The following is a 24675-nucleotide window of genomic DNA, read 5'->3' as shown; positions in this document are numbered from 1 at the left end:
GGAGGAGGAAACACCATCCTTACGAGTGCAGCAGTGAGAGTACTCCATGCGTCATGCTGTTAATGCCGTCATTGATGCGAGGCCAGTCCTTTCCCTGCAGCCTCAACACCACAGCCTCCAGTAGAACCATACAGGTGAAGTACGGGAACGCCTGCCAGTACACAGAATATTATACATGTAGCGAACGGGAACGGGCGTAAAAGAGTGTAAGTACGCGTAAACAACACATTATGATTCACTGCCAGGTACACAGAACATTATACATGTAGTGTGTGTATGGTCAGAAAAGAGTGTATGTACGTGTATACTACATTACGATTTACTCCTCTACACAGAACGCCCAAGTGTGTGTACGGTCAGCAAAGAGTGTAAGTGTACGTACAGGTATACAACATTATATTATGATTCACTGCTTTACACACAACATCCAAGTGAGTGTACGGTCAGCAAAAAATGTATGTACGCGTATACTACACTATGATTCCTTCCTTTACACAGAACATCCAAGTGAGTGTACGGTTATCAAAAAGTGTACAAACGCGTAAGCAACATTATGATTCACTGCTTTACACAACATCCAAGTGAGTGTGCGGTTATTAAAGAGTGTACGTACATGTATACAACATATTATGATTTATGCTTCACTGCTTTACATACAACATCCACATGTGTGTATGATCATCAAAGAGTGTACGTACGTGTATACAACATATGATTCACTGCTTTACACAGAACATCCAAGAGAGTGTATGCTCATCAAAGAGTGTACGTACGCGTATTCTACATTAAGATTTACTCCTTTACACAGAACATCCAAGAGTGTGAACGGTTATCAAAGAGTGTACGTACGTATGTATATATATATATATTACATTATGATTAATTCCTTTAAGGGGGCTTGCAGGTCGGGTCTAGGGCCTCAAGGGCCGATTTTCACTCACTCTGAGCACTTTTTACTTTCGGTATTTTCTGATCCCTCATTCAGTCTAGATTATATAGAAGTCAAAACACAGGAGACAGTCAGACGTTGTCAGCAGCAAAGCAGGCTGAATCAGTTAACCCTATCCATATGCACTGGGGTAATTTTGTACCCCCGGGATAGTATTCTTCACGTTTTAGAACACTTCTAGTGCAAACATCTCTTTGAAACTTTCAGTATTTCTGAAAAAATCATTTTGACAGACTGCTATGCAAAGCATACAAATCGGATTAACGAGTAAATTTTTTCTTTGGAAAGTGGAGACATAGAGATGATGATGATGATATCCACGTCGTATGGATACGATAGTAAAACAAGACGTACGGACAAGGTTAAAGAGTGGTCTTCTCTTCCAGTCAGTGATGCAGTTCCACACATAACACAAGAACACTGCGCAAAAAGTCTGAAGAGATTACTACCACGACATCTTCCATCGTTGGTGCATCCAAAAATACCTCATGAATATTTATTGAACACTCACCTCATCAACAAAGTTCGGAACTTGCTCCAGTTTTTCATATGATGATTCAGAGGGCAGGACGAGGTAGAACATCGCCCTCAGGTTCAGCAGGAGCGGTTTAGACGTATTCGCGTCCATCTCTGGTCAGTTTGGTATGTATGTCACCTAAAAATAATATCAAATCTCTCTTGAATTTTTGAATACTGCTATGAAGTAGCTTCTGAACTTTTCAGGAGGGTTTCTATAAGTCTGGCTTTGTTTTTGTGAAGGCCGTAACATTTCACGCAACAAAAAAAAGAATAAAAAACAAGAAAGAAAGAAAGAAAGAAAGACAGAAAGAAAGAAAGACAGAAAGAAAGAAAGAAAGAAAGAAAGAAAGAAAGAAAGACAGAAAGAAAGAAAGAAAGACAGACAGAAAGAAAGACAGAAAGACAGAAAGAAAGAAAGAAAGAAAGAAAGACAGAAAGAAAGAAAGAAAGAAAGAAAGACAAAAAGAAAGAAAGACAGAAAGAAAGAAAGACAGAAAGAAAGACAGAAAGAAAGAAAGAAAGAAAGACAGAAAGAAAGAAAGAAAGACAGACAGAAAGAAAGACAGAAAGACAGAAAGAAAGAAAGAAAGAAAGAAAGACAGAAAGAAAGACAGAAAGAAAGAAAGACAGAAAGAAAGAAAGACAGAAAGACAGAAAGACAGAAAGAAAGACAGAAAGACAGAAAGAAAGACAGAAAGACAGAAAGACAGAAAGAAAGACAGAAAGACAGAAAGAAAGACAGAAAGAAAGAAAGAAAGACAGAAAGAAAGACAGAAAGAAAGACAGAAAGAAAGAAAGAAAGAAAGAAAGACAGAAAGAAAGAAAGAAAGACAGACAGAAAGAAAGACAGAAAGACAGAAAGAAAGAAAGAAAGAAAGAAAGACAGAAAGAAAGACAGAAAGAAAGAAAGACAGAAAGAAAGACAGAAAGAAAGAAAGAAAGAAAGAAAGAAAGAAAGAAAGACAGAAAGAAAGAAAGAAAGAAAGAAAGACAAAAAGAAAGAAAGACAGAAAGAAAGAAAGACAGAAAGAAAGACAGAAAGAAAGACAGAAAGAAAGACAGAAAGAAAGACAGAAAGAAAGACAGAAAGAAAGAAAGAAAGAAAGAAAGAAAGAAAGAAAGAAAGAAAGAAAGAAAGAAAGACAGAAAGAAAGAAAGAAAGAAAGAAAAAAAGAAACAGAAAAAAAGAAGAAAACTGATTCAGCTAATAAACTTCCTAGACACCTGAGAGACTATATATAATATCCAACGGTGTACCTGTGCCATCAAATGTTTAAAGTAAAAGTAACCAGATAGACTGACCGAGCGCTGAAGAGAAAAGTTTACATCATACTGGTCAAAGGTGTTCAGTGTCGGATTACACAACAACAGCCTTTGTCCAAGATTAGAAATTATCAGAACTGATATCAGGACAGGAAAGCCTAAGGTGACCTGGATTATAATAAATAACACGTATGTTTATCTACAGGCGAAAACAGCATAGAACAGACCATAAGGCTGTAGTTTTTTTTACACGAGTTGATTAACCAAGGCAGAAAGGAAACCTGTACACAACTCCTAACACCAAAGCATATTTGAATTATTTCCATGCTGTTGTTGTCTATCCAGGAATTATTTCCATAAAAAATCTGATTCCACAATGGGCAGAGATTTGAACCAACCATGCAGAACAAATGAGAATTTAATCTCTCCAACCTAGCTGTCACATATGGCAGGAGCAAACTCAAAAATGATTTTGCCCATAAAAAAAGCAGTACAACTTATTTTTACAAATCCGTTAGACAAGTTATACATCAGTCTGTTGCATTTATTCTGCTCTCACCTCCCTTATCCATAACTCAGTGCTACGTTCAGTTAATTAAATGGACTTTAAAAATTTTTTAAATGATTTCATAATGAATTAACATACACTTCATTGACAATAAATTGAAATGGAAAGCAGAGGAGACCTGTATATAAATGCTAATTTTTACACAGAGGATGAATTCAATAATGTGTGCCTGTATCTCAACTAAGGAACAAAGTACAATTTAATTTACTCTTTATTCTATCTGACCTCACAAAATTTGCATTGTATAATTTTGTGACTGTCATTAAGTGACTAGATCTAGTTCAATTTTCTCTAATGCTTTTGTTACAACTGGAGAAATAAAAATACTGAGGACTTTGGCCATGATCATGACGCACCCATGATTTACTTCTTCTTTTCTATACACACAGCATTTCACAGGACTTAGTCCATGTTTAAAAAAATCAAGCACACTGTCAAGAGTGTTTCCATCCTTGTACTCCAAATATTCACTTCTGTGCATGCCGAGTGAGTGTGTGTGTGTGTGTGTGTGTGTGTGTGTGTGTGTGTGTGTGTGTGTGGGTGTGTGTGTGTGTGTGTGTGTGTGTGTGTGTGTGTGTGTGTGAGAGAGAGAGAGAGAGAGAGAGTGAGAGAGAGAGAGTGAGTGGGGGAGGGGGAGGGCCATTTAAACAGAACCTGAAAAAAAAGAACTTATTTGATCCTCTGAAAAGGATGAGAAAGAGACGAGGGTTGGTAAGATTTATAATACACGAGATACTTCTTATTTCACTAATAGAGTCTAGTAATACTGGCTGAGTGACTGGACTGTTAGCTTCTACACGAAAATTAATCAATTGAAACAGATTCTAGAATCACTTTTAAGACATTATCATATTATATCATATTTATATTATACTAATAAATATATATATATATATATATATATATATATATATATAAATATATATATATATATATATATATATACTTACATTATATTATCATATATATGATATTACTTAATATATCATAGGCTATATATATAGATTTCTATTCATATATAATAATTAAATAGATTATTAATATATAACAATATTATATTATACATTTTATATTTTTATACTGCAGCCTTTTATATTACATAAAAGCTTATTATTATACAATATTGTAATAAATTATAGGCCTAATATAAATCTTAAAAAATTGTCTCTGGCAGTAAAAATAATACTTTATCAAATTAAACTCTGTAGGCTATCAACCATCTCACCTTAAATGACAGGCTAGTGTATAAGGCGCTAGGCCAGATCTTTATTGGTACGATACGGCAAAGCAAGGCCTTCTAAGTGCACAACAACTCAGGAAATAATAGGCTAATCTAGAAAAGTTAATAATTTATTCAATTGTCACCACACCACCTACAAGCAACAGAACGTGAAGTAGATCGTCGACTGACTGGTGACTGGTAGAACAGGAAAAGGCCTGCAGTAGGGCTACAACAGTTTAGTAGGCTGACTGCTAGGCTATTATCATCTGAATATATACCCTGGGGCTGACCTTATTTTCACGCATCGATGACAAACTGACGACACTGTTGACTACATTACTACTACTAGGCCCGGGCCTACAGATGACTTATTGTTGATGAATGCCTCGATGACTGTCTACTGTAGGCCTATAGGCACAGGCCGGTCAAAGGTCAAATCAGATTCTGATTTATTTTTATTTTTGTTTACATCTTTTTACCCAGTGTTTTCACTCGAACCTTGAGATAAATGAACGATTTACTTGAGATTGGTCATTTGTCACTTTTTGCCTTTCCTCAAAGTGTAATTGTGGTAGTTTCCAAAAAGTATGACGTAGTTTTTCCAAAGATTTATTCTTCGTTTATTGTTCAGTGTTTCATCCAGACTTACATAAAAGTTACATTTACTGACCTGTAATTATGGCTGTGGTCCCGGAACTGTTTACAAAGGGAGGCCACTCTTCTTTAAAGTGATAATTCAAGATGGCGACCGCTGACTGGAATCCCCTCGGGGAAGTGTATTACAGGTTCGTCTTAACACAACCTTTCTGTTTAACATTTGCTGGCGATGAATTCGTTATATTTATATTTAGGAACGTCTATTAAATGAAGCAGCAGATCAAAGTTCCTTTTCCCTCTCTAAGATAGCAATGGCGTCTTGCGCAGGAAAATGGACGAGATGATCTTGTGACAAACTCATTGTTTTGATCTGATCCAAAAGGCAACGCCCACTGTTTATGTTTCGAATTTTCATTTTAATGTTGTTATGATTGAGGATGACAAACGTCCATCTGCCCTTTAGATGTATGAAGTTTTCTACTTCAAAAACTTCTTTTAGCAGCTCAAACATGCTTCCTGTCAATATAGGCCAGGGCAGGGTCTTATAATTGCTTTTGTGCACATAATGATTGGGTCGGAGAATGCCTTGTGTGTTGATGGACAGGTGGTAAATTTGAAGATGATGATAGAAAGCTATCGGCATTTCCCGTGTCTGTGGACTGTGGGATTAAAGACTCTTGTAACACAGCAACTGCGATATACGTCAGTCAGTACTTTGAATGGAAGAGGCTAGCCGTACTTAACTTAATGACGGCTAGACTGGCAGCTAGACTTACAGTCTAGCCGTACTTATTCTTAATATGATGGCTAGACTGACCATTTACAAAAAATAGGCCTACTGAATTGTAAATATACATTTTTAGTGTGCAGTACCTAAAGTATTTGTATTTGAGACAAAACCAGGTTCCTTAATGACAGTGCATGTATTTTAAACCTCCTCTGTTTTCTAATGTAAATAGGGCCTAAGATAAGTAGTCTAGCCGTACTTAAGTACGGGTAGACAGCCAGGCTAGCCGTACTTAAGGACGGCTAGACTGTCAGTCTAGCCGTACTTAATATTGATGGCTGAATTGTAAGTGAACATTTTAGTTTGCAATGCCTAAAGTATTTGTATTTCAGACAAAACCAAAAGGTGCCTTACTGACTTGCATGTATTTAAACCTGAATAATTACTAGATCTAGATCTAGTGAGACCTGTGTACTTAACAGGATTGAGTCGATTGGGCCAAACCTAGATCTAAGTACGGCTAGCCACTTTGAATCATTGCTGTTGAAAGGGATTACTCAGTGACTGTTTTGTGAATGGTAAGTTTTGTAAATCCCGCACTAGATCTAGGTGGTCAAAGTTTTCTCTGCTTCTTCAGTACTTCTCTGAGTCAAATTTGAGGGAAGACTGAAGAATACCGGACCACTCGTACATTATTGCACGAGAAAGTGGGGCGGGTGGTTGGGGTAGAGGAGGGGGGAGGGGGGTTCAGGGGGGTTTCCCCCCTGACAAAATTTCAATGAATGGATCTACCGGTCCGAGATTCTCCATTGAGAGATATTAAAAACGGGAAAATCATAAATTCCTAAGCTTGAGACATAGGCAAAATCAGTCCGCTGGTCCGGTATTCTTCAATCTTACCAAATTTGACAAACAAGTAGGGAGCGGTCTATTTGAAGTGTGCACTGAAGCCACGTTTAATCAGCTGGACCCGATCCAATTCTATCCTGCCTATGGGCACCCAGTATTACAAATATATTGTCCTAACTGAAGAGCCTGCTATAAAATATCAATGAACTAGATAAAATCATGTATCAGTCACCAGTGTTGGATGGTCTGGCACATATATTGAAAGCAGCTGAGAGAGATCTTTACTGTTTTGTCAAATGTTTACGAGTACTTATCTATACTATAATCAAGGTCTGTATGTTTAATATAATATAGATCTGCATAGTGTTTATTCTTTTTTAACTCTGCTGGCAGAAAATGCGAGCTGTACACAATGGAGTGGAGTGGCCTGGTGGATCTCGCCAAACACACGGTGGCAGCATCCTCGTACGGAGGACCTATAGGTATCTATCTGTTCCTTTACGTTGTCAGAAGATACAAACACCATTAAAATAATGAATCATCTTTTAGCCGCTACATGTTGGGCTGAACACCATTAAAATAATGAATCATCTTTTAGCAGCTACATGATATATTTTGGATGGCTTTTACATATGTATAACATTTTCCCTGGACTGTATGGTTGAAGTCCATGTGCAAATACTCTGTTGTTGGACAAATCTTCTTTTTTTTAAAGTTCAGAGCTCTTAATCATCTGTGTATATCTTTGCCTGAATATTTTATTTCTCATGCCTCTCCATAACTAAACAATGATTCTGGTGGCACTAAAAATCGCTTTCCATCTTGCTATCTTATTCCCAGTCTAGGGAAATTACACTCCCTGAATTTGTATCATGATAGAAATCGTGTAGGATGGGAGTATTGTTGAAAAAGACGTCAGTATTTTTTAAGCTTTCAAGGTTCTCAGGGGAATGAAAGTGATCATTTCTTTCTATATGCTTTCCTAAAATTTTATGGGCCTTTGTCTCTGTAGCACTGATGAAGGATGACAGCAAGACTGCCCGAGTAACCACAACTATCAAGCCAGTGATCAGCGTGTATAATGCCGCCGGGAAATTGCTCAGTCAGATGAGGGTAAGTATTGTCTCCCTGAAAAAAGACGTCTGCCCTTTTGTGGGGGTGCGGACGATTGATTAGAGACCAAATTGAGAAATGAAGTGCCGCCTGATATTTTTTGTGAGATGTGGGATAGACTTGAGAGAGACGAGCTGGGACGCTGAATCCCTTTGACATTTACTGCTGCACAGGATTAGATGTTGTGTGAAAAGTTTTAAAGATAAAACAAATTTCATTTTTGAAGGCATCATATCAACATTTAAATAAAGTTGCTGATGAGGAACCTGACTTGATGCGATGTTTAAACTTTTTAGCGAATATTTTATTTTTCAATTGATACTGAAGTCATGTATCAAGGTCTTCCAGAGTGTAAATCAGATACAATTTATTGTTGCCTAAGTGTAACCAGGGCATCAGTAATGTGTGTTTCTTGTGAGAAAAATGAAAACATAGTACCTTCATCATCATCATCATCATCATCATCATTATCATCATCATCGACTAACAATTCCCCTTTTTCTAGTTTCGTTTTTCTAGAAAACATAACAGTTTGCACCATATCAATACATTTTTACGTAACCAACAAATATGGGCACCAAAATCAGGACACGAGACAAAAAACAAACAAAAAAACAGCCCCAAAACATTGTACTTATTATAGTGTGTGTGTCTGTGTGTGTGTCCCCACAGTGGAACAGCGGGACGGTGGTCACTATGGGCTGGTCAGCCACGGAGGAACTCTTGTGTGTGCAGGAGGATGGCGTCGTGCTGGTCTACGATATGTTCCTCACGTTTAAGAAAACCTTCAGCATGGGACAGGTACGTTTTGTCCTAGATTTATTTATTGTTTGTCTGTTTGAAGAAGTGAGAAAGGGAAAGATTATACAGGTATTTAGAAAAGGGAATGAGGAGGGGGAAAAAAGTTGATATTGTTGTTAGATAGACAGATAGATAGATAGATAGATATATATAGAGAGAGAGAAAGAAAGAAATGCAGAAAGGAGTTTAGAGTTTAAAAATCCTGAAATAGAAACAAGGGAACATAGGAGGTAAAGAGAATTTATGAGTAGGAAGACGGTGTAATGTCCATTACTATTAGGCAAACCACCTCTATTGCCTTAGTATTTAGGAAAACCTGGCAACTGTAACCACTGGCATGTTTTTTAGAGAAGAGTGGTCAGTAATAAAGCGTATGTCTACCGGTACAGTCGTGTCTGGCTCCTGTTGCTTTCAATGTCTGTCTAGATCTACATGTTGTGATTGTGATTTCCCGACAGTACAGACGGGAATAAAGAGAAGTACAGAAAGAGATGCAAATAAAGTGAAGACTTAAAAAGAATAAACGTTGAAAATGAGAAACCCCCCCCCCCCCCAAAAAAATTTCTCTCCTCCCAGGAAGCCAAAGATGTGAAAATCCTGGATGCCAAGATCTTTGCCAGCTTCCAGGGCACGGGCATCGCTGTCATGACGACCTCATTCCGCATCTTCCTCATCAGCAACGTGGACAGTCCTCGCATCGTGCGCCTGGCCGAGGTTCCAGGTGGGCACGGATCACTTTCATCATCATGATAATGATAATGATATTAATAATAATATTAATAAAAATGATAATATTGATAACAATAATGTAATAATAAAAATATCAATAATATGATAATGATGATAATAATAATAATAATAATAATAATAACAAATGATGATGATGATAATGATAATAATAATAATAATAATAATAACAAATAATGATGATGATGATAATAATTATAATAATAATAATAACAAATGATGATGATGATAACAATAATAATAATAATAATAATAACAATAATAATAAATAATCATAGTAATAATAATAATAATGATAATAATAATAATAATAATTTTTTAAAAATTAATAATGATAATAATAATAATTTGTTTTTAATTATGCAAACAATAATAATAATATTAATAATAATAACAACCATGCCATTGCTTGTCGCCCCTGTGCTGCGCCCAGTTTGTTGAGCTAGGGTTGTCGTGTTTTGCTCAAGGACAGTCTGCCTCGATAACCAAAATGAATAGGTTTATTTTGGTGATCAAGACTAACTCTATGATTTTACTAATTATCAACTCGTTTGGGCCACATTCATGATAAACAACTGAGTCGACTGGCAGGCGGTTGATTGCTCATGCTTGTTATACACGTTAGACACACATACAGAAACTGTAGGTGTGAAATATAAGCAAGGATACAGAATTTCATTACCTAACAATTTATAATAGAAATAAATAATAAATGACATTTATATAGCGCTCAACCCCAAGTAAAGTACACAGGCTCTGAGCACTTTACAATACAGTACAACATACAACAGTAACATGAAACGCTGTGTTCTGACTAAAGAAAATTATTCCAAATATTCATTTTATTAATTTAAAATAGAAATAACTTCAGCTGACTTTGAATGAATCAAAGGATTTGATCTCTCTTAAACTACTTGGCAAAGCATTCCAGATCTTGGGGCCTTGATATTCAAATGCCCTTTCACCCTTTGTTTTAAGTTTTATAGATGGAGACAAAAATTGTTTGCTAATGTCTATCGTCACTGCTGCAAAAAATATGTGTGAAAATCTGTTTGACCCTTTCCCGCAGAACGAGTAAATGACAATGACAGTGTGAATTCCTCACTTTTGTTGCCACGATTTACAGTATAACACAGATAGCTCGAATTCGTCGGGACTGGCCTCGCTAATTCGAGGGATTCGTAGTTATAGGTATATCTTACAAAGATAAAGAAGAAGAAAGAACCAGGACCGCAGACACAGTTCAACAGATCTGTGATTTCGAGTCTTCTGTGTTCGACCTATCCGTGTTATACTGTACCTTAAGTTCTGGCGTAGACTCAACAGTTAGTGCTCCCCTCTTTGTTCTCCCAGGTTTGAATGAAGCTCCGAACTGCTGGACGATCGTCGTGTCGGACCGACAGGCCCGCGCCCTGGTGGCCAAGGGCGGAGAACTCTACCTCGTCGACCAGGGAGGGCAGTTCCAGCAACAGGTTGGTGCGAAGTTTTTATTTTATTCGTTTTTTGTTGTTTTTTTTTGGGGGGGGGGGTTGGTCCCATGTCCTGATTTTGGTGCCGATATTTGTCAGTTACGTAAAAATGTATTGACACGGTGCAAACTGTTATGTATCAAGAACAAAGACCAAAAAAAACACAACAAGAAAAAGCGGAATTGTTTAGTCGGTGGTGATGATGATGATGATGAGATGATGATGATGATAACGGTGATGAGATGGAGATGATGATGCTGATGATGATGATGATGATGAGACGATGATGATAACGGTGATGAGATGGAGATGATGATGATGATGAGATGATGATGATGATGATGAAATGATGATGATGATGATGAAGAAGGTAGGTGCGGAGTGTGTACTGGAGCAGGGTCATGAGACATTGTCCAGCTCTCTGGGCTAGTGCTGTCAATAATTTGGTGTTTTTAAATACTCTTCCAAAGCAGGGCCAAAATTACAACTTGGCTCTTTTGATTGCAGCTGAAATTCCAGCAAGCTTAAGGCATTTTACGCTTTTATTTGGCTTAAATTTGGCTTTCTCAAATAACTATATGGGGCTTTTGTAGGGATAATGTTTTTCTGGGTTTTTACGGTTGTTTCTGTTATTTGACACTGAAATCCCTTTTCAAAACCTTGATTGTTCTCAGCATTTCTTTTCTGTTTAACCCCATATTAGTTGTTTATATTAACTGTCTTTTTGTGTGCAAATGCAACTTTGTAAATTTTCGGTCATTTTCATAAAATCCCAGTGGCATTGTTGATTTTTAACTGTTTGGAACCTATTATGTAGAGTTGTTGATTTTTTAAAAGATATTTGTGAACACTCACACAACACTCCTAATACGCATGCACACATGTAGACATGCACACCAACATGCTTTGCATATGTACAGAGTATACATGCATGCATTACATGTACACACATATATAAACACACAAAACTTTCTTACACTTTTACACACATACACACCTGTATACACACAAACCTACATCCTGTATGTCTCTCCCTCCCCGCCCTCCCCCCCCCACCTCCTCCCCCCCTCCCGCCATACCCTCACACACCAACCTCTCCACCCAGCAAGCAGAGCTGAGCGAGAACGCGGGTGACATCACAGAGCTGGCCGTGTCCTTCAACAACAAGTACCTGGCCCTCTGCACGAAGAACGGCGCCCTCTGGATCGGCTCGGCCGACCTTCAGGTGGGTCAGGAACGAACCACGAGTCAGTCACAGCTCGCCGCTAGCGCAGCATAAGAATAAGCCACTTAATCTGTGTGATGTTCAAATGAGAATTTAAGGTCTAAGAACTTCCCTTTTCTTCTTTTATAATGGTTGAGTTTGTTCAAGAAGTAATGTTGAATACTAAATTCTGTCTGAGCACAGAGAAATCCAACTTGATTCAAAACTTGATGACTTTTTATTTTGTATTTAATTTTGTTTGAGTTTATGTTCATACCCTCAGTGTCGGAAGTCCTGTATTCCTGTTGTTACTTCGTTAGTTTGAGTCTTGAAATGCATGGAAGTCTGAGCAACATTTAACAGTTCCCTACCTTTGTATAGTACGATATTTTTTTGGTTGACAGTGAGTCATAACAAGCGTATAATTACCATAAGGTCCTTTTTCTCGCTGCAGAAGAAGTACTGTGAGTTCAACACCAGCTCTCCGATGAAGCCGCAGCAACTTGTCTGGTGAGTGATTGTGGTAGACTGATGATGAAGATAATAATAATAATAATAATAATTGCATTTATATAGCGCATATCCATGCTCAAGAGCTTGCTCTATGCGCTTTACAACTATTATTACCCCAGCAGACCCTCTGAGAACACTCAGAAACATTCTCAGCTTCCGCGGAAGCATACAGTGCAAGCTGTGGATTTCACGCGCTCAAACACTATCAAACTGACAAGATCTTTCACTGTCTTTAAGATAAGATCAGATAAGACAAGAAAAGATAAGATAAGATAATACTTTATTATCCCAGAGGGAAATTTTTCTTGGCTATACAGGACGGTAAAAACACATGCAGGTATACGTTTAAAAAATCAAATTATATATTACTTTCATAAAAATTTCATTTTTGATATATATGTGAGGCAGCGTGGTGGAATCAGGCTCTCGTCAATTTTTGGGCATGTAGACTGTTATTGGTATCATCCTAAAGCTTTTTCACTTGTCTTTATTTGGATGAAAAAAATATCCATTTATCTTGAATACAAGTCGAGATATTAGCGAAAGAAGGAGGTGGGGGCACTTGTTTTCTGAGGTAAAATTAGTGAGAAAACGGCCGCCGAAGATTAGTTATTTCCTTAACTTAAGAGTCCGTGGTAACTGAAAATTTACATTTTTTGTGCCTTTATTCAACGTTTTTAAGAAAATTCCACACAGAAATTAGTTCTTTAATGGACATGAAAGGTGTTGACCCAAAAAACAAAGATTTTTAAAAAATTCACAAACCTGCGGAAAAAAGCAAATTTTCTTCATTTTGATTATTTTGACGAGAGCCTGATTCCACCACGCTGCCTCACATATATTACTCTCATAAAAATTTCAGTTTTGATATATGTGACGATCTGGTTGAGGTAAATTTGTTTGTAAGCCCTCAACAATTTTCCGTCTGATTTATCGTAAAGATCTGCCTCACTGCCAAACTCATATGGCGTCGGTGGCCTAGTGGTTAGGCTCTCAGGCTCGCAACCGTAAGGTCGTGGGTTCGAATCCTGTCAGGGGCCCGACGTTGTGTCCTTGGGAAAGGCACTTCGCACAAATTTTCCTCACTTCACCCAGGTGGAAATGGGTACCCGGCTATAGACAGTGAACGATCTTGTCAGTTTGATAGTGTTTGAGCGCGTGAAATCCGCAGCTTGCACTGTATGCTTCCGCGGAAGCCGAGAATGTTTCTGAGTGTAATCAGAGGGTCGGCTGGGGTAATAAGATATGCGCTATATAAATGCAATTATTATTATTATTATTATTATAAAGGCGTTGAGTTAAAGTGACCTTGTTTGGGACTTTGTGTTTTTTCCCAAGGTGTGTGGGTGGTTGGCGGGTGCTCTGGTGTGATTTGCTCCTTCTTTGCTATCAAGCATCTATACTCTCTTGTAAAACCTCTAATCTTCGGCACTTTATGACCTTGTTGTGTTGCAAGTGCCATAAAAATGTTACTAAAACAAACGTCCTGTTGAAGTCTCTACACTCTTACTTTTCTTCCCTCTGCTCCTATGCAGCTAGTTCCTTCAGTGTTCACCTTACTGCATTTGTAATTTCTGTTGAGAGGTTATGATTTACCTTTCCCTTGGGTTTTTTTCTGTTTTTTTTTTTCTATTCTCTTGCATTTTTGGTGGTGGGCACTTATATGACCTTATTGTGTTGCAATTGCCGTAAAACTCTTACTAAAACTACCCCCTCCCCCACCCCCAGGTGTGGCAACGGAGCTGTGGTGGCCCTGTGGGACAAACTGATCCTGGTGGTGGGGCCAGACAAAGACTGGATCAAGTGAGTCGTGGCCGTGGTTGTAGTTGTTGTTTTTGTGGTGACGTTACTATCATTACTACTATTATTATTATTACTATAAAAAGAAATTAGAAAACACAGGTGTTAACGTCAATTTAATATCATGGATAGGCAATTTTCTTACCAACCGAACCCAGTATGTAAAATTAAAACATTCTTCATCGACATACATCACAACAAATACAGGGGCCCCTCAAGGATGTGTTTTGTCACCAGTTTTATTCACACTATACACGAACGATTGCCAAATAAACAACAATAACATCAAGTTGATAAAATTTGCAGATGATTCAACTATAATTGGGCTAATTCAGGCTGACCAAAACGAAACCGCTTACCGGAATTTTGTACTTAATTTTTCTGAATGGTGTGAAAATCATAAGCTACTTTTAAATGTGAAAAAAACAAAAGAACTTGTCGTTGATTTTAGAATAAAGAAACTGCCCCTGCAGCCACTCAAAATGAAATGTGAAAACATCGAGCAAGTGTCAGACTATAAGTATTTGGGTGTTACAATAGACAACAAACTCAACTGGCGTGTCCACACTTCTCTCCTGCATAAAAAAGTGAACAAAAGACTATTTTTTCTTAGAAAGCTAAAGTATTTTAAAGTTGATAAAACATTGATGTCCATGTTCTACCATTCAACCATAGAAAGTATTATCGATTTTTGTATAACAGCATGGGCCGGGAACACAAGACAACAAGATAAAGAAAAATTAAATCGACTAATACGGAAAGCATGCAAAATTTCAACATCTTCATTTCCCTACTTGGATGAATTGTACATAACAGCTTGCACTAAGAAAATTAATTCCATCTTTTTAGACAACAAACATCCCTTGTTCCCTCAAATAAAAACATCAGTCAGAAGTAAAAGACCCATGCTTCTGATCTGTAACAAAGAAAGATACAGAAGGTCATTTTTACCATCATCTATCAAAATGCTTCCATCTTAACCATCTTGTTTAGTGTACTAACGACCTTAGAGCATGCATCAAAATAACATTGAGTGTGTATCTAGCTTACGATTATCATTGTTTATGTTGCTGCTCATTTATATTATGTATGTGATTGTAAGCCTACTTGTGTGTGCATGTGCGTGCACGTGTGTGCGTGTGTGTGTGTGTTTGTGTGTGTGTGTGTGTGTGTGTGTGTGTGTGTGTGCGTGCGTGCGTGTGTGTGTGTGCGTGTGTGTGTGTGTGTGTGTGTACTCGTGATGGAACACCAAACCAATGTGCCAGGATCTGGACAATAAAGATGTATCTTATCTTATCTTATCTTATCTTATAATTATTATTACTATCATTGTTATTATCATTATTATTATTGTTATTATTGTTATCATTATCATTGTTATTATTTTTGTATTATTATTATTATTATTATTATTATCATTAGCATAATTATTATCACTATTATTATTATTGCTGTCTTTATTATTATTATCATTATTATTGTTATTATGATTATCGTTATTAGTATCATCATTATATCATTATTATAATAATTATTATTATCATTATTATTTATATCATTATCATCATTATCATCATCACTAGGTACAACATGGACTGCTCGGTACATCTGCTACAGGAGGAAGACGGGCTGAGGATCATCGGCAACGACACTCACGAGTTTCTGCAGAAAGTTCCAGGTACGCTTTTGTGTGCAGTCCTTGCTCTTGTACAGCGTCGGTGGCCTAGTGGTTAGGCTCTCGGACTCGCAACCGTAAGGTCGTGGGTTCGAATCCCGTCAAGGGCCCGACGTTGTGTCCTTGGGAAAGGCACTTTACACAAATTTCCTCACTTCACCCAGGTGGGAATGGGTACCCGGCTATAGACAGCGAAAGATATTGTCAGTTTGTTAGTGTTTGAGTGCTTAATCGGCTGCTTGCACTGTATGCTTCCCGGGAAGCTGTGAATGTTTCTGAGTGTTCTATGGTCTGCTGGGGTAATAATGTAGTGTAAAGCGCATAGAGCCTGCTGTTGAGCGGGAATATGCGCTATACAAATGCTATTTATTATTATTATTAGGGTTCCTGTAGCCTCCTTGAATTCAATGAGTCCTTGAATATTCCTTGAATTTGCATTCAAGGAAAAATCTCCCTGAAAACTCCTTGATTTTGAGGAACCCCCCTGAAAACTCCTTCAATGTGAGGAACCTCCCTGAAAACTTGAATTTGAGGAACCTCCCTGAAAACTCCTTGAATTTGAGGAACCTCCCTGAAAACTCCTTGAATTTGAGGAACCTCCCTGAAAACTCCTTGAATTTGAGGAACCTCCCTGAAAACTCCTTGAATTTGAGGAACCTCCCTGAAAACTACGGCCGATTGGACTTGAAAAAAAATTTTTTTGTTGGATTGCTCTTCGCACACCATCGAAAACAGCATGAATTTTAATTTTTAAGATTTCTCCTTGAAATCTCCTTGAAGTTGGTGGGGAGTTTTTGGCAGGAACCCTAGACTTAGTCGCTCGACACAAGCGTGCAAAATAGTCTAGGTTATTCGAGGGCCATCAAGTAAACTATGGTAAGTCAAGTTTTTCAAATTTTACAGAAGAGACAAAAAGCGGATTTTCTTGAAGCGTTTTGGGTGGAGGAATTTCATTTTGATAAGGGAGCCTACAAATGCCATGACAGACTGGGTTTTTTTTTTCTATTCTCTTGCTTTTGGGGGGGGGGGGCACTATATTTGGTGAGCCTCCAGTCAGTGAAGATACTGGACATGTCATTTTGACACTCAATGTTTTATTTTGGTGTATTTTTTGTTTTAGTTATGTGGCTGTCGGTTGCCTGGAGTCCTTTCTCTAGTCTTGGTCTTGAGTTTGTGATGGGTTTAAAAACAAAATAACTCTTTTCTTACGTTGTTCAATGTGTCTTTTAAAGAACAGAAGAACGTTCAACCAGATGTGCAGTGGCACAAATTAGTAGAAAGACCCTCAGTGGCTTTTTGGAGAGAGCAACAGAGCATCAATGGACGTTTTCGGAATGCAAGTTTTCGGAATGCAAGTTTTCAGAATGCAAGGATATTGCTTTCTGAAACAATGAACAATGAATTCTTTCGAAAAAAAACCCAGTTCTCTCTCTCATGTGTATTTTCTTCCAGCGGTGACGGAGCAGATCTTCAAAATCGGCTCCATGGAGCCCGGAGCCATGCTCTATGAGGCCAGCAAGGAGTTCCAGGTGGGTGGCAACGACATAGCGTGACCTCAGTGTTTTCTTGTCCTATCTCCTTTTTTAATAACAGTGAGAACAGTTCACAACAAAGAGTGGGCTGAAGAAGAAGTAATATTTTTCTCTGTTAAAAAAAAATGGAGATACAACAAGAAAGCACGTTAGAGGGGGAGGGGGCGGGGATCTGCTCACTAATTGTGGCTTCTTAAAGCCTGTCCATTTGCCTTTCTTTTGATGAAAAAAATATCCATTTATCTTGGATACAAGTCAAGATATTGGCAATTGAAGGAGGTGGGGTTCACCTGGTTTCCGAGGCAAAATTAGTGAGAAAATGGCCACCAAAGTTGACTTATTTCCTTAGCTTGAGAGTCCTTGGAAACTGAAAATGTCCATCTTTTATTTGCTTTAATCAACATTTTTTCAGTGAAATCCACGTAGAATTGTGTGTTCTTTAATGGGCATGAAAGATGTTGAGCCAAAAAACGGAAAATTTCATAAAAATTCCGAAACCTGCAGAAAAATGCCAGTTTCTTGACTTTCATTATTTTGATGAGCGCCTGATTTACTGCGTCATAAATCATTTTGTTTTTGTCCTTCAGAAACGCAACCAAAAAGCGGACGAGTACATCCGGATGATCAAGGACAAACTGGAGGTGGCTGTCAATCAGTGTATCCAGGCCGCCGGTCAAGAGGTGGAGCCAGGGAAACAGAGGACACTGCTGAGGGTGTGTGTGTGTGTGTGTGTGTGTGTGTGTGCGTGTGTGTGTGTGTGTGTGTGTGTGTGTGTGTGTGTGTGTGTGTGTGTGTGTGTGTGTGTGTCAATCAGTGTATCCAGGCCGCCGGTCAAGAGGTGGAGCCTGGGAAACAGAGGACACTGCTGAGGGGGTGTGTGTGTGTGTGTGTGCGTGTGTGCGTGTGTGTGTGTGTGTGTCAATCAGTGTATCCAGGCCGCCGGTCAAGAGGTGGAGCCTGGGAAACAGAGGACATTGCTGAGGGTGTGTGTGTGTGTGTGTGTGTGTGTGTGTGTGTGTGTGTGTGTGTGTGTGAGGTTTACTCTGAGTAGTCATATTACTGTTGTAAATTGCTCAGAGCTTATACTAGTATGAGATAGAGCTCTATATAAATGCAGTCGGGAAGACCAAAGATGACATGGAGACGAGCGGTACAAGCTGAAATTGAAAAAGCGGGGACGTCATGGAAACAGATGGAAAAGGATGCTCAGGACAGGCTTCGCTGGAGTAATGCTGTTGATGGTCTGTGCTCCACTGGGAGTTACAAAGGGAAAGAGAGAGAGAGAGATAAATGCAATCTGTTATTATTTTTTATATTATTATTATTATTATTATTATATCTGATTGCCAATGCTCTCTCAAAAAAAGCTGCTAGGGACTGTATGAATACAGAAGCCTGGCAAGTGGGGGGTTACTTGCGAAGTCGTATGAGCCTCCTGGAATGTACACGACTGTAAGTAACAACAGTTTTTACTCGAGTTTTTGTTTCAGAAATACGGTTTTTCCGCTATTTCCGCTTTTTTCCGTTATTTTGGGCATTGTCCGTTCGGATCTTTGTCATATTGTTGAACTGATATGATTTGTGAGGCAGCGTGGTGGAATCAGGCTCTCGTCAATTTTTGGGCATATTGAGTTATTGGTATCATCTTAAAGCTTGTTCATTTGTCTTTGTTTGGATGAAAAAATATCCTTCTATCTTCAATAGAAATTGAGATATTCTGGATTGACGGAGGTGGGGGTCACCTGGTTTAAGAGGTAAAATTAGCGAGAAAATGGCCTTCAAAGCTGGGTAAATTCCAAAGCTGGAGAGTCCATAAAAATTGTAGATTTATATTTTTGTGCCTTTAATCAACGTTTTTCAGTGAAATCCTCAAAGGAATGTGTTTGTAAATGGACATAAAAGTTGTTGAGCCAAAAAACAAAAATTTTATAAAAATTGCTAAGCAGGGAGAAAACTGCTGTTTTCTTCAATTTCATTATTTTGACGAGAGCCTGATTCTGCCACGCTGCCTCACATTTTGTTTTTGTTGCATTTAATGCTTCGTCACATGAATGCTAAATCAAGTCTCGAAAAAAAATTTGTCAGTTATTTTTACAAAAGTCACGTGGCATCCCTGTTGTTTTTCTTTGCCTCAGGCTGCGTCGTTCGGAAAGTGTTTCCTCACAGACTACCGGCCGGAGCTGTTCGTCAACATGTGTCAGATGCTGCGCGTGTTGAACCAAGTGCGTCATCACTCTGTGGGGATTCCCCTTACCTACACACAGTATCCTTGTGCCTTGTGATTTTGTGATTGTGGGTGGTTGGTGGGTGCTTTGGTGTGCTCTGCAGCTCCTTCTTTCCTATCAAACGTCTATCGTTCTTATCTCTCCTCCTACGCGTGTTGAACCAAGTGCGTCATCACTCTGTGGGGATTCCCCTTACCTACACACAGTATCCTTATGTTGTGATTTTGTGGTTGTGGGTGGTTGGCAGGTGCTGTGGTGTGTGGTTTGCTGCTCCTTCTTTCCTTACAAACATCTATCGTCAAAATCTCTCCTCCTTCTTTTTTTTTGTGCTTGTTACTTGCTCTCTTGTAACACCTTTCATCTTTTTCGGCACTTATAATTTATTAACCTTTTGTGTTGCAAGTGCCGTAAAACTCTTACTAAAACTAACTCACCCCTTGGCGGTCGTATGGCCTTATGCAGTTGCGAGCGCTGTAAAACCGTACTAAAAATACTAAAAAAACACAGGGTCTTTTTGTCCATTTTAAAATGACTCAATAGGGTTTTTTTAGTTGAATGTCGTACATGAACAAGAAAGGACATAGCAAAAAAAGACCTGAAATGAATATGAATGAGCTTGATGATCGACCTCTCTCAAAAAGGGCGGCGAGACTTTTTCCTTGACTCGTACCCCTCAGACTGGAGCACCTGTCGATGCCCGTGCTGATCGACCGACTCGTGCTGCGGAAGTTGTTCGGGCTGTCTGTCCGCATCTGCCAGTATCTCAAGATCCCCGACGCTGAAGGTCGCAGTCGCATCCTGGCGCACTGGGCGTGTTTCAAGGTCAATGGCTGTGATAGATAGTTGTCATGGGATGATCGGGCATTAGAAAAATTTGACTGTGTGGTTTTGTTAACTTGTGTTACTCTAACATTTGTGTACACACACACACACACTCACACACACACATACACACACACACACACGCACACACACACATACACACACACACACACACACATACACACACACACACACACACACACACACACTCAAAATATTCTCAAACCAAAACCCATCTCAATCAGAAAGGAACACCACTCATATCCTGTGAAATACCACCATATCTATCCACTATCATCCAGACGCTTTTTATTTGTGAGGCAGCGTGGTGGAATCAGGCTCTCGTCAATTTTTGGTCATATTGAGTTATTGGTATCATCTTAAAGCTTGTTCATTTGTCGTGCTTTCAATGAAAAAATTACCCATCCATCTTCAATAGAAGTGGAGATATTTTGGATTGAAAGAGGTGGGGTCACCTGGTTTAAGAGGTAAAATTAGCGAGAAAATGGCCAAAGCTGGAGAGTCCATAGAAATTGTAATTAATATATATTTTTGTACCTTTAATCAACGTTTTCGGTGAAATCCTCAAAGGAATGTGTTTGTAAATGGACATAAAAGGTGTTGAACAACAACAAAAATTGGATAAAAATTGCTAAGCAGGGAGAAAACTGCTGTTTTCTTCGATTTCATTATTTTGACGAGAGCCTGATTCCACCACGCTGCCTCACATTTCAGTTTCACTTCCTGTATGTCTTTGTGTGGGGGTTTTTTTGGGGGGGGGAGTTAATTTTAGGACTCTGCAGTAGGTGGTTGGCGGGTGCTCTGCTGTGGTTTGCTTCTTCTTTCCTATCAAACATCTATCATCCTTCTCTCTCCTCCTCTTTTTTTGTGTATGTTACTCTCTTGTCACACATCTAATCTGCTGCTCTTATAAGACCTGATTGTATTGCAAGTACCGTAAAACACTTACTAAAACTAAAGTTTCACTTCCTGTCTCTCTTTTTGTGTTATTTTGGGGGGGTATTTTTTAAGGATTCTGCAAGCTGTTTAATTGAAAGTGGGCACTTCTAAGATAAGAACCTTTTTCTTGTTGAAAGGATCCTGGGCGGTGCTACTGACTGAAAGGTCTTTAGGTATTCCCAAAAGGGGGACATTAATATGTTCTTATGCACAGTAGAATTATAAATTGTAAATGGACGGATTCATCAATGTCATGCTCATAACTGTGCCTGATCTACAACAGGGAACTGCTGCTTTTTCTTTCTTAATCCTTACTATTGTCATTTTTCCTCTACTTCTCTTGTATGTTTGTCACTGTCTTGTGACCTGCTATTTCCGTGGTGTCTTGATAGTCGAAGCAGACTTTGTGCTGTTGAAACTAGAGAGGTGAGCAGAGTAAGTCTGATTCTCTGTTTGGAATTCTCTGTTGACATCCACCCCTTGGCGCTCGTATGACTTTATGCTGTTGCGAGCGCTAAAACTAAAACTAAAAACTGATTGATGATGCGTGGGGTTCTGTTGTAGGTCCAGCAAAAACACGAAGATGAAGAGAAGCTGGCTCGGGCGATCTCGCAGAAACTGTTGGATGTACCTGGCGTGTCTTTCTCCGAGATTGCCAGTCAGGCCTTGGAACATGGCCGCAAACAGCTGGCTGTCAAGGTAAGCGTCGACGATTTGATCGGGTTCTCATTTATCGTAGTGGGTGGTTGGCAGGTGCTCTAGTGTGGTTTGCTCCTTCTTTCCTATCAAACGTCTATCGTCCTTATCTCTCCTCCTTCTTTTTTATATTTGTTACTCTCTTATAACACCTCTAATCTTCAGCACTTATATGACCTTATTGTGTTGCATGTGCCGTAAAACTTTTACTAAAACTAAATTCATCTATCGGGGTTGTTTTTTTTTACTCACCCTGTACCCAGTAGATGGGTGTCTGACTATGCTTTTCGTCTAGGTATGTGGCTTTTTTTTTTCTGATCATACATCTGGGATTCGTGTCCTTCATTCTTATGGTTCACGACTGTGAGTTTCTTGTTTCTATAACTCTGTTTGTCTTCTGTTTTACAACTCTGTCTGTCAGTATAACTCTGTATGTCTGCCTGCACATGTCAATCTGTCTGTTTGTACCCCCTGGGGTAGCGCTACTGACTGAAGTTGTCTTTTGGCCATTCACAAAGGGGGGATATTAACATATTATTTTGCACAGTAGAATTGTGAATGGGCTGATTTATCGATGTCATGCTCATACTGTACCAGAACAACATAGGGGGAACTGCTGCTTTTTCTTTCCTCATCCCTGCTATTGTCATTTTCCTCTACTTCTTTTGTATGTTGGTAACACTCTTGTGAACTGCTATTTCCCGGGTGCCTTGATAGTTGAAGCAGACCTTTTGCTGTTAAAGCTAGAGAGGTGAGTAGAGTAAGCCTGATTCTCCGTTTGGACTTCTCTGTTGACATCCACCCCTTGGCGCTCATATGACCTTATGCAGTTACGAGCGCCATAAAACCTCTACTAATCTAAACTAAACTCTCTAACGCCACCTATCTGACATATACAGCTACTGGACTATGAGCCCCATGCCTCAGAGCAGGTCCCACTATTTCTGTATAAGTCTGTCTGTCTGTCTGTGTGTATACCTGACATATATATATATGTGAGGCAGCGTGGTGGAATCAGGCTCTCGTCAAAATAATGAAATCGAAGAAAATGGCAGTTTTCTCCCTGCTAAGCAATTTTTATCAAATTTTTGTTTTTTGGCTCAACACCTTTTATGTCCATTTACAAACATTCTTTTCTGGATTTCACCGAAAACGTTAATTTAAGGCACAAAAATATAAATATACAGTTTCCATGGACTCTCCATCTTTGGAATTTACCAAGCTCTGGCGGCCGTTTTCTAGCTAATTTTACTTCTTATATCTGGTGACCCCCACCTCTCATCAATCCAAAATATCTCCACTTCTATTGAAGATGGATGGGGTATATATCATTGAAAGCAAGACTAATGAACAAGCTTTAAGATGATACCAATAACTCAATATGCCCAAAAATTGACGAGAGACTGATTCCCTCACGCTGCCTCACATATATATATATACATACAGCTACTGGACTATGAGCCCCGTGCCTCGGAGCAGGTCCCACTTTTGCTGAAGATGGGACAGGACCAGACGGCCTTGACCAAAGCTATCGACAGCGGAGACACAGATCTAGGTTAGTCACTGTGTCTTTGTGGGTATGTGTGGGTCCATCTGTGTGTGCGGGTGGTTGGCGGGTGCTCTGGTGTGGTTTGCTCCTTCTTTCCTATAAATCATCTATCGTCCTTATCTCTCCTCCTCCTTTTTTATGTATATTACTCTCTTGAGACACATCTGTTCTTCGGCACTTATATGACCTTATTGTGTTGCAAGTGCCGTAAAGCTCTTACTAAAATTACACATCTGTGTGCATGTAATTTTCCATGGATCTTCCATGTCCGTGGAAAAACACATTTCTGTGTGGATTTTAATGAAAAATGTGGATTAAAAGCACGAAAAAATGTAAATTCTTACATTCCAAGGACTCGTAAGTATGGAAGTCAATTGCAAATATCTCAACTTCTGTTCAAGATAAATGGGGGGTTTTATTTCATCGAAAGCAAGATGAGCTTTAAGATGATACCAATAACCTCACATACCCAAAAATTGTTGAGAGCCTGGTTCCACGCGTGGTGTGCATTGCTAGTGCTGAAAGACTTACTAAAACTTGTGGCGACGCAATTTGAAGGTCATGGGTTCGGATACCTTCAGGGACCCGACATTGTGTCCTTGGGAAAGGCACTTTACTCGAATTTTCCTCACTTCACCCAGGTGGGAATGGGTACCCAGCTATAGACAGTGAAAGATCTTGTCAGTTTGTTAGTGTTTGAGCACTTAATCTGCTGTTTGCACTGTATGCTTCCCGGGAATCTGAGAATATTTCTGAGTGTTCTATGGTCTGCTGGGGTAATAATAATATAGTGTAAAGCGCTTACAGCTTGCTGTCGAGCGGGTATGTGCACTATACAAAATTAAATGCTATTTTTTATTATTATTATTATTATT

At 38.9% G+C, this 24675-nt stretch overlaps 2 protein-coding genes across 2 annotated transcripts in view; one reads left to right on the top strand and one right to left on the bottom strand.

The window, feature by feature from the left end:
- Positions 1–4979, bottom strand: part of LOC101851880 (alkylglycerol monooxygenase) — a gene marked incomplete in the record, with an annotated part of 19397 nt that extends 14418 nt beyond the window's left edge. Inside the window, 3 exon segments of the mRNA XM_005104036.3 lie at positions 24–151; positions 1461–1604; positions 4525–4979. Coding sequence (XP_005104093.2) covers positions 24–151; positions 1461–1577 — 245 coding nt within the window.
- A 252-nt stretch (positions 4980–5231) lies between these two features.
- The window catches only part of LOC101855205 (vacuolar protein sorting-associated protein 16 homolog), a gene marked incomplete in the record, with an annotated part of 29677 nt that continues 10233 nt past the window's right edge, over positions 5232–24675 (top strand). Inside the window, 16 exon segments of the mRNA XM_035971234.1 lie at positions 5232–5306; positions 7088–7176; positions 7707–7807; positions 8480–8608; positions 9185–9329; positions 10709–10827; positions 11930–12049; positions 12483–12538; positions 14270–14344; positions 15925–16019; positions 17469–17545; positions 18136–18261; positions 19684–19811; positions 20451–20595; positions 22120–22254; positions 23698–23806. Of these exon segments, the coding sequence (XP_035827127.1) occupies positions 5263–5306; positions 7088–7176; positions 7707–7807; positions 8480–8608; positions 9185–9329; positions 10709–10827; positions 11930–12049; positions 12483–12538; positions 14270–14344; positions 15925–16019; positions 17469–17545; positions 18136–18261; positions 19684–19811; positions 20451–20595; positions 22120–22254; positions 23698–23806 (1693 nt within the window).

Source organism: Aplysia californica, unplaced genomic scaffold, assembly GCF_000002075.1.
Source record: "Aplysia californica isolate F4 #8 unplaced genomic scaffold, AplCal3.0 scaffold00402, whole genome shotgun sequence".
Classification (NCBI taxonomy): Eukaryota; Metazoa; Mollusca; class Gastropoda; order Aplysiida; family Aplysiidae; genus Aplysia; species Aplysia californica.
Note: the sequence above shows the minus strand (reverse complement) of the source record. Positions and strands in the feature narration are given on the sequence as shown.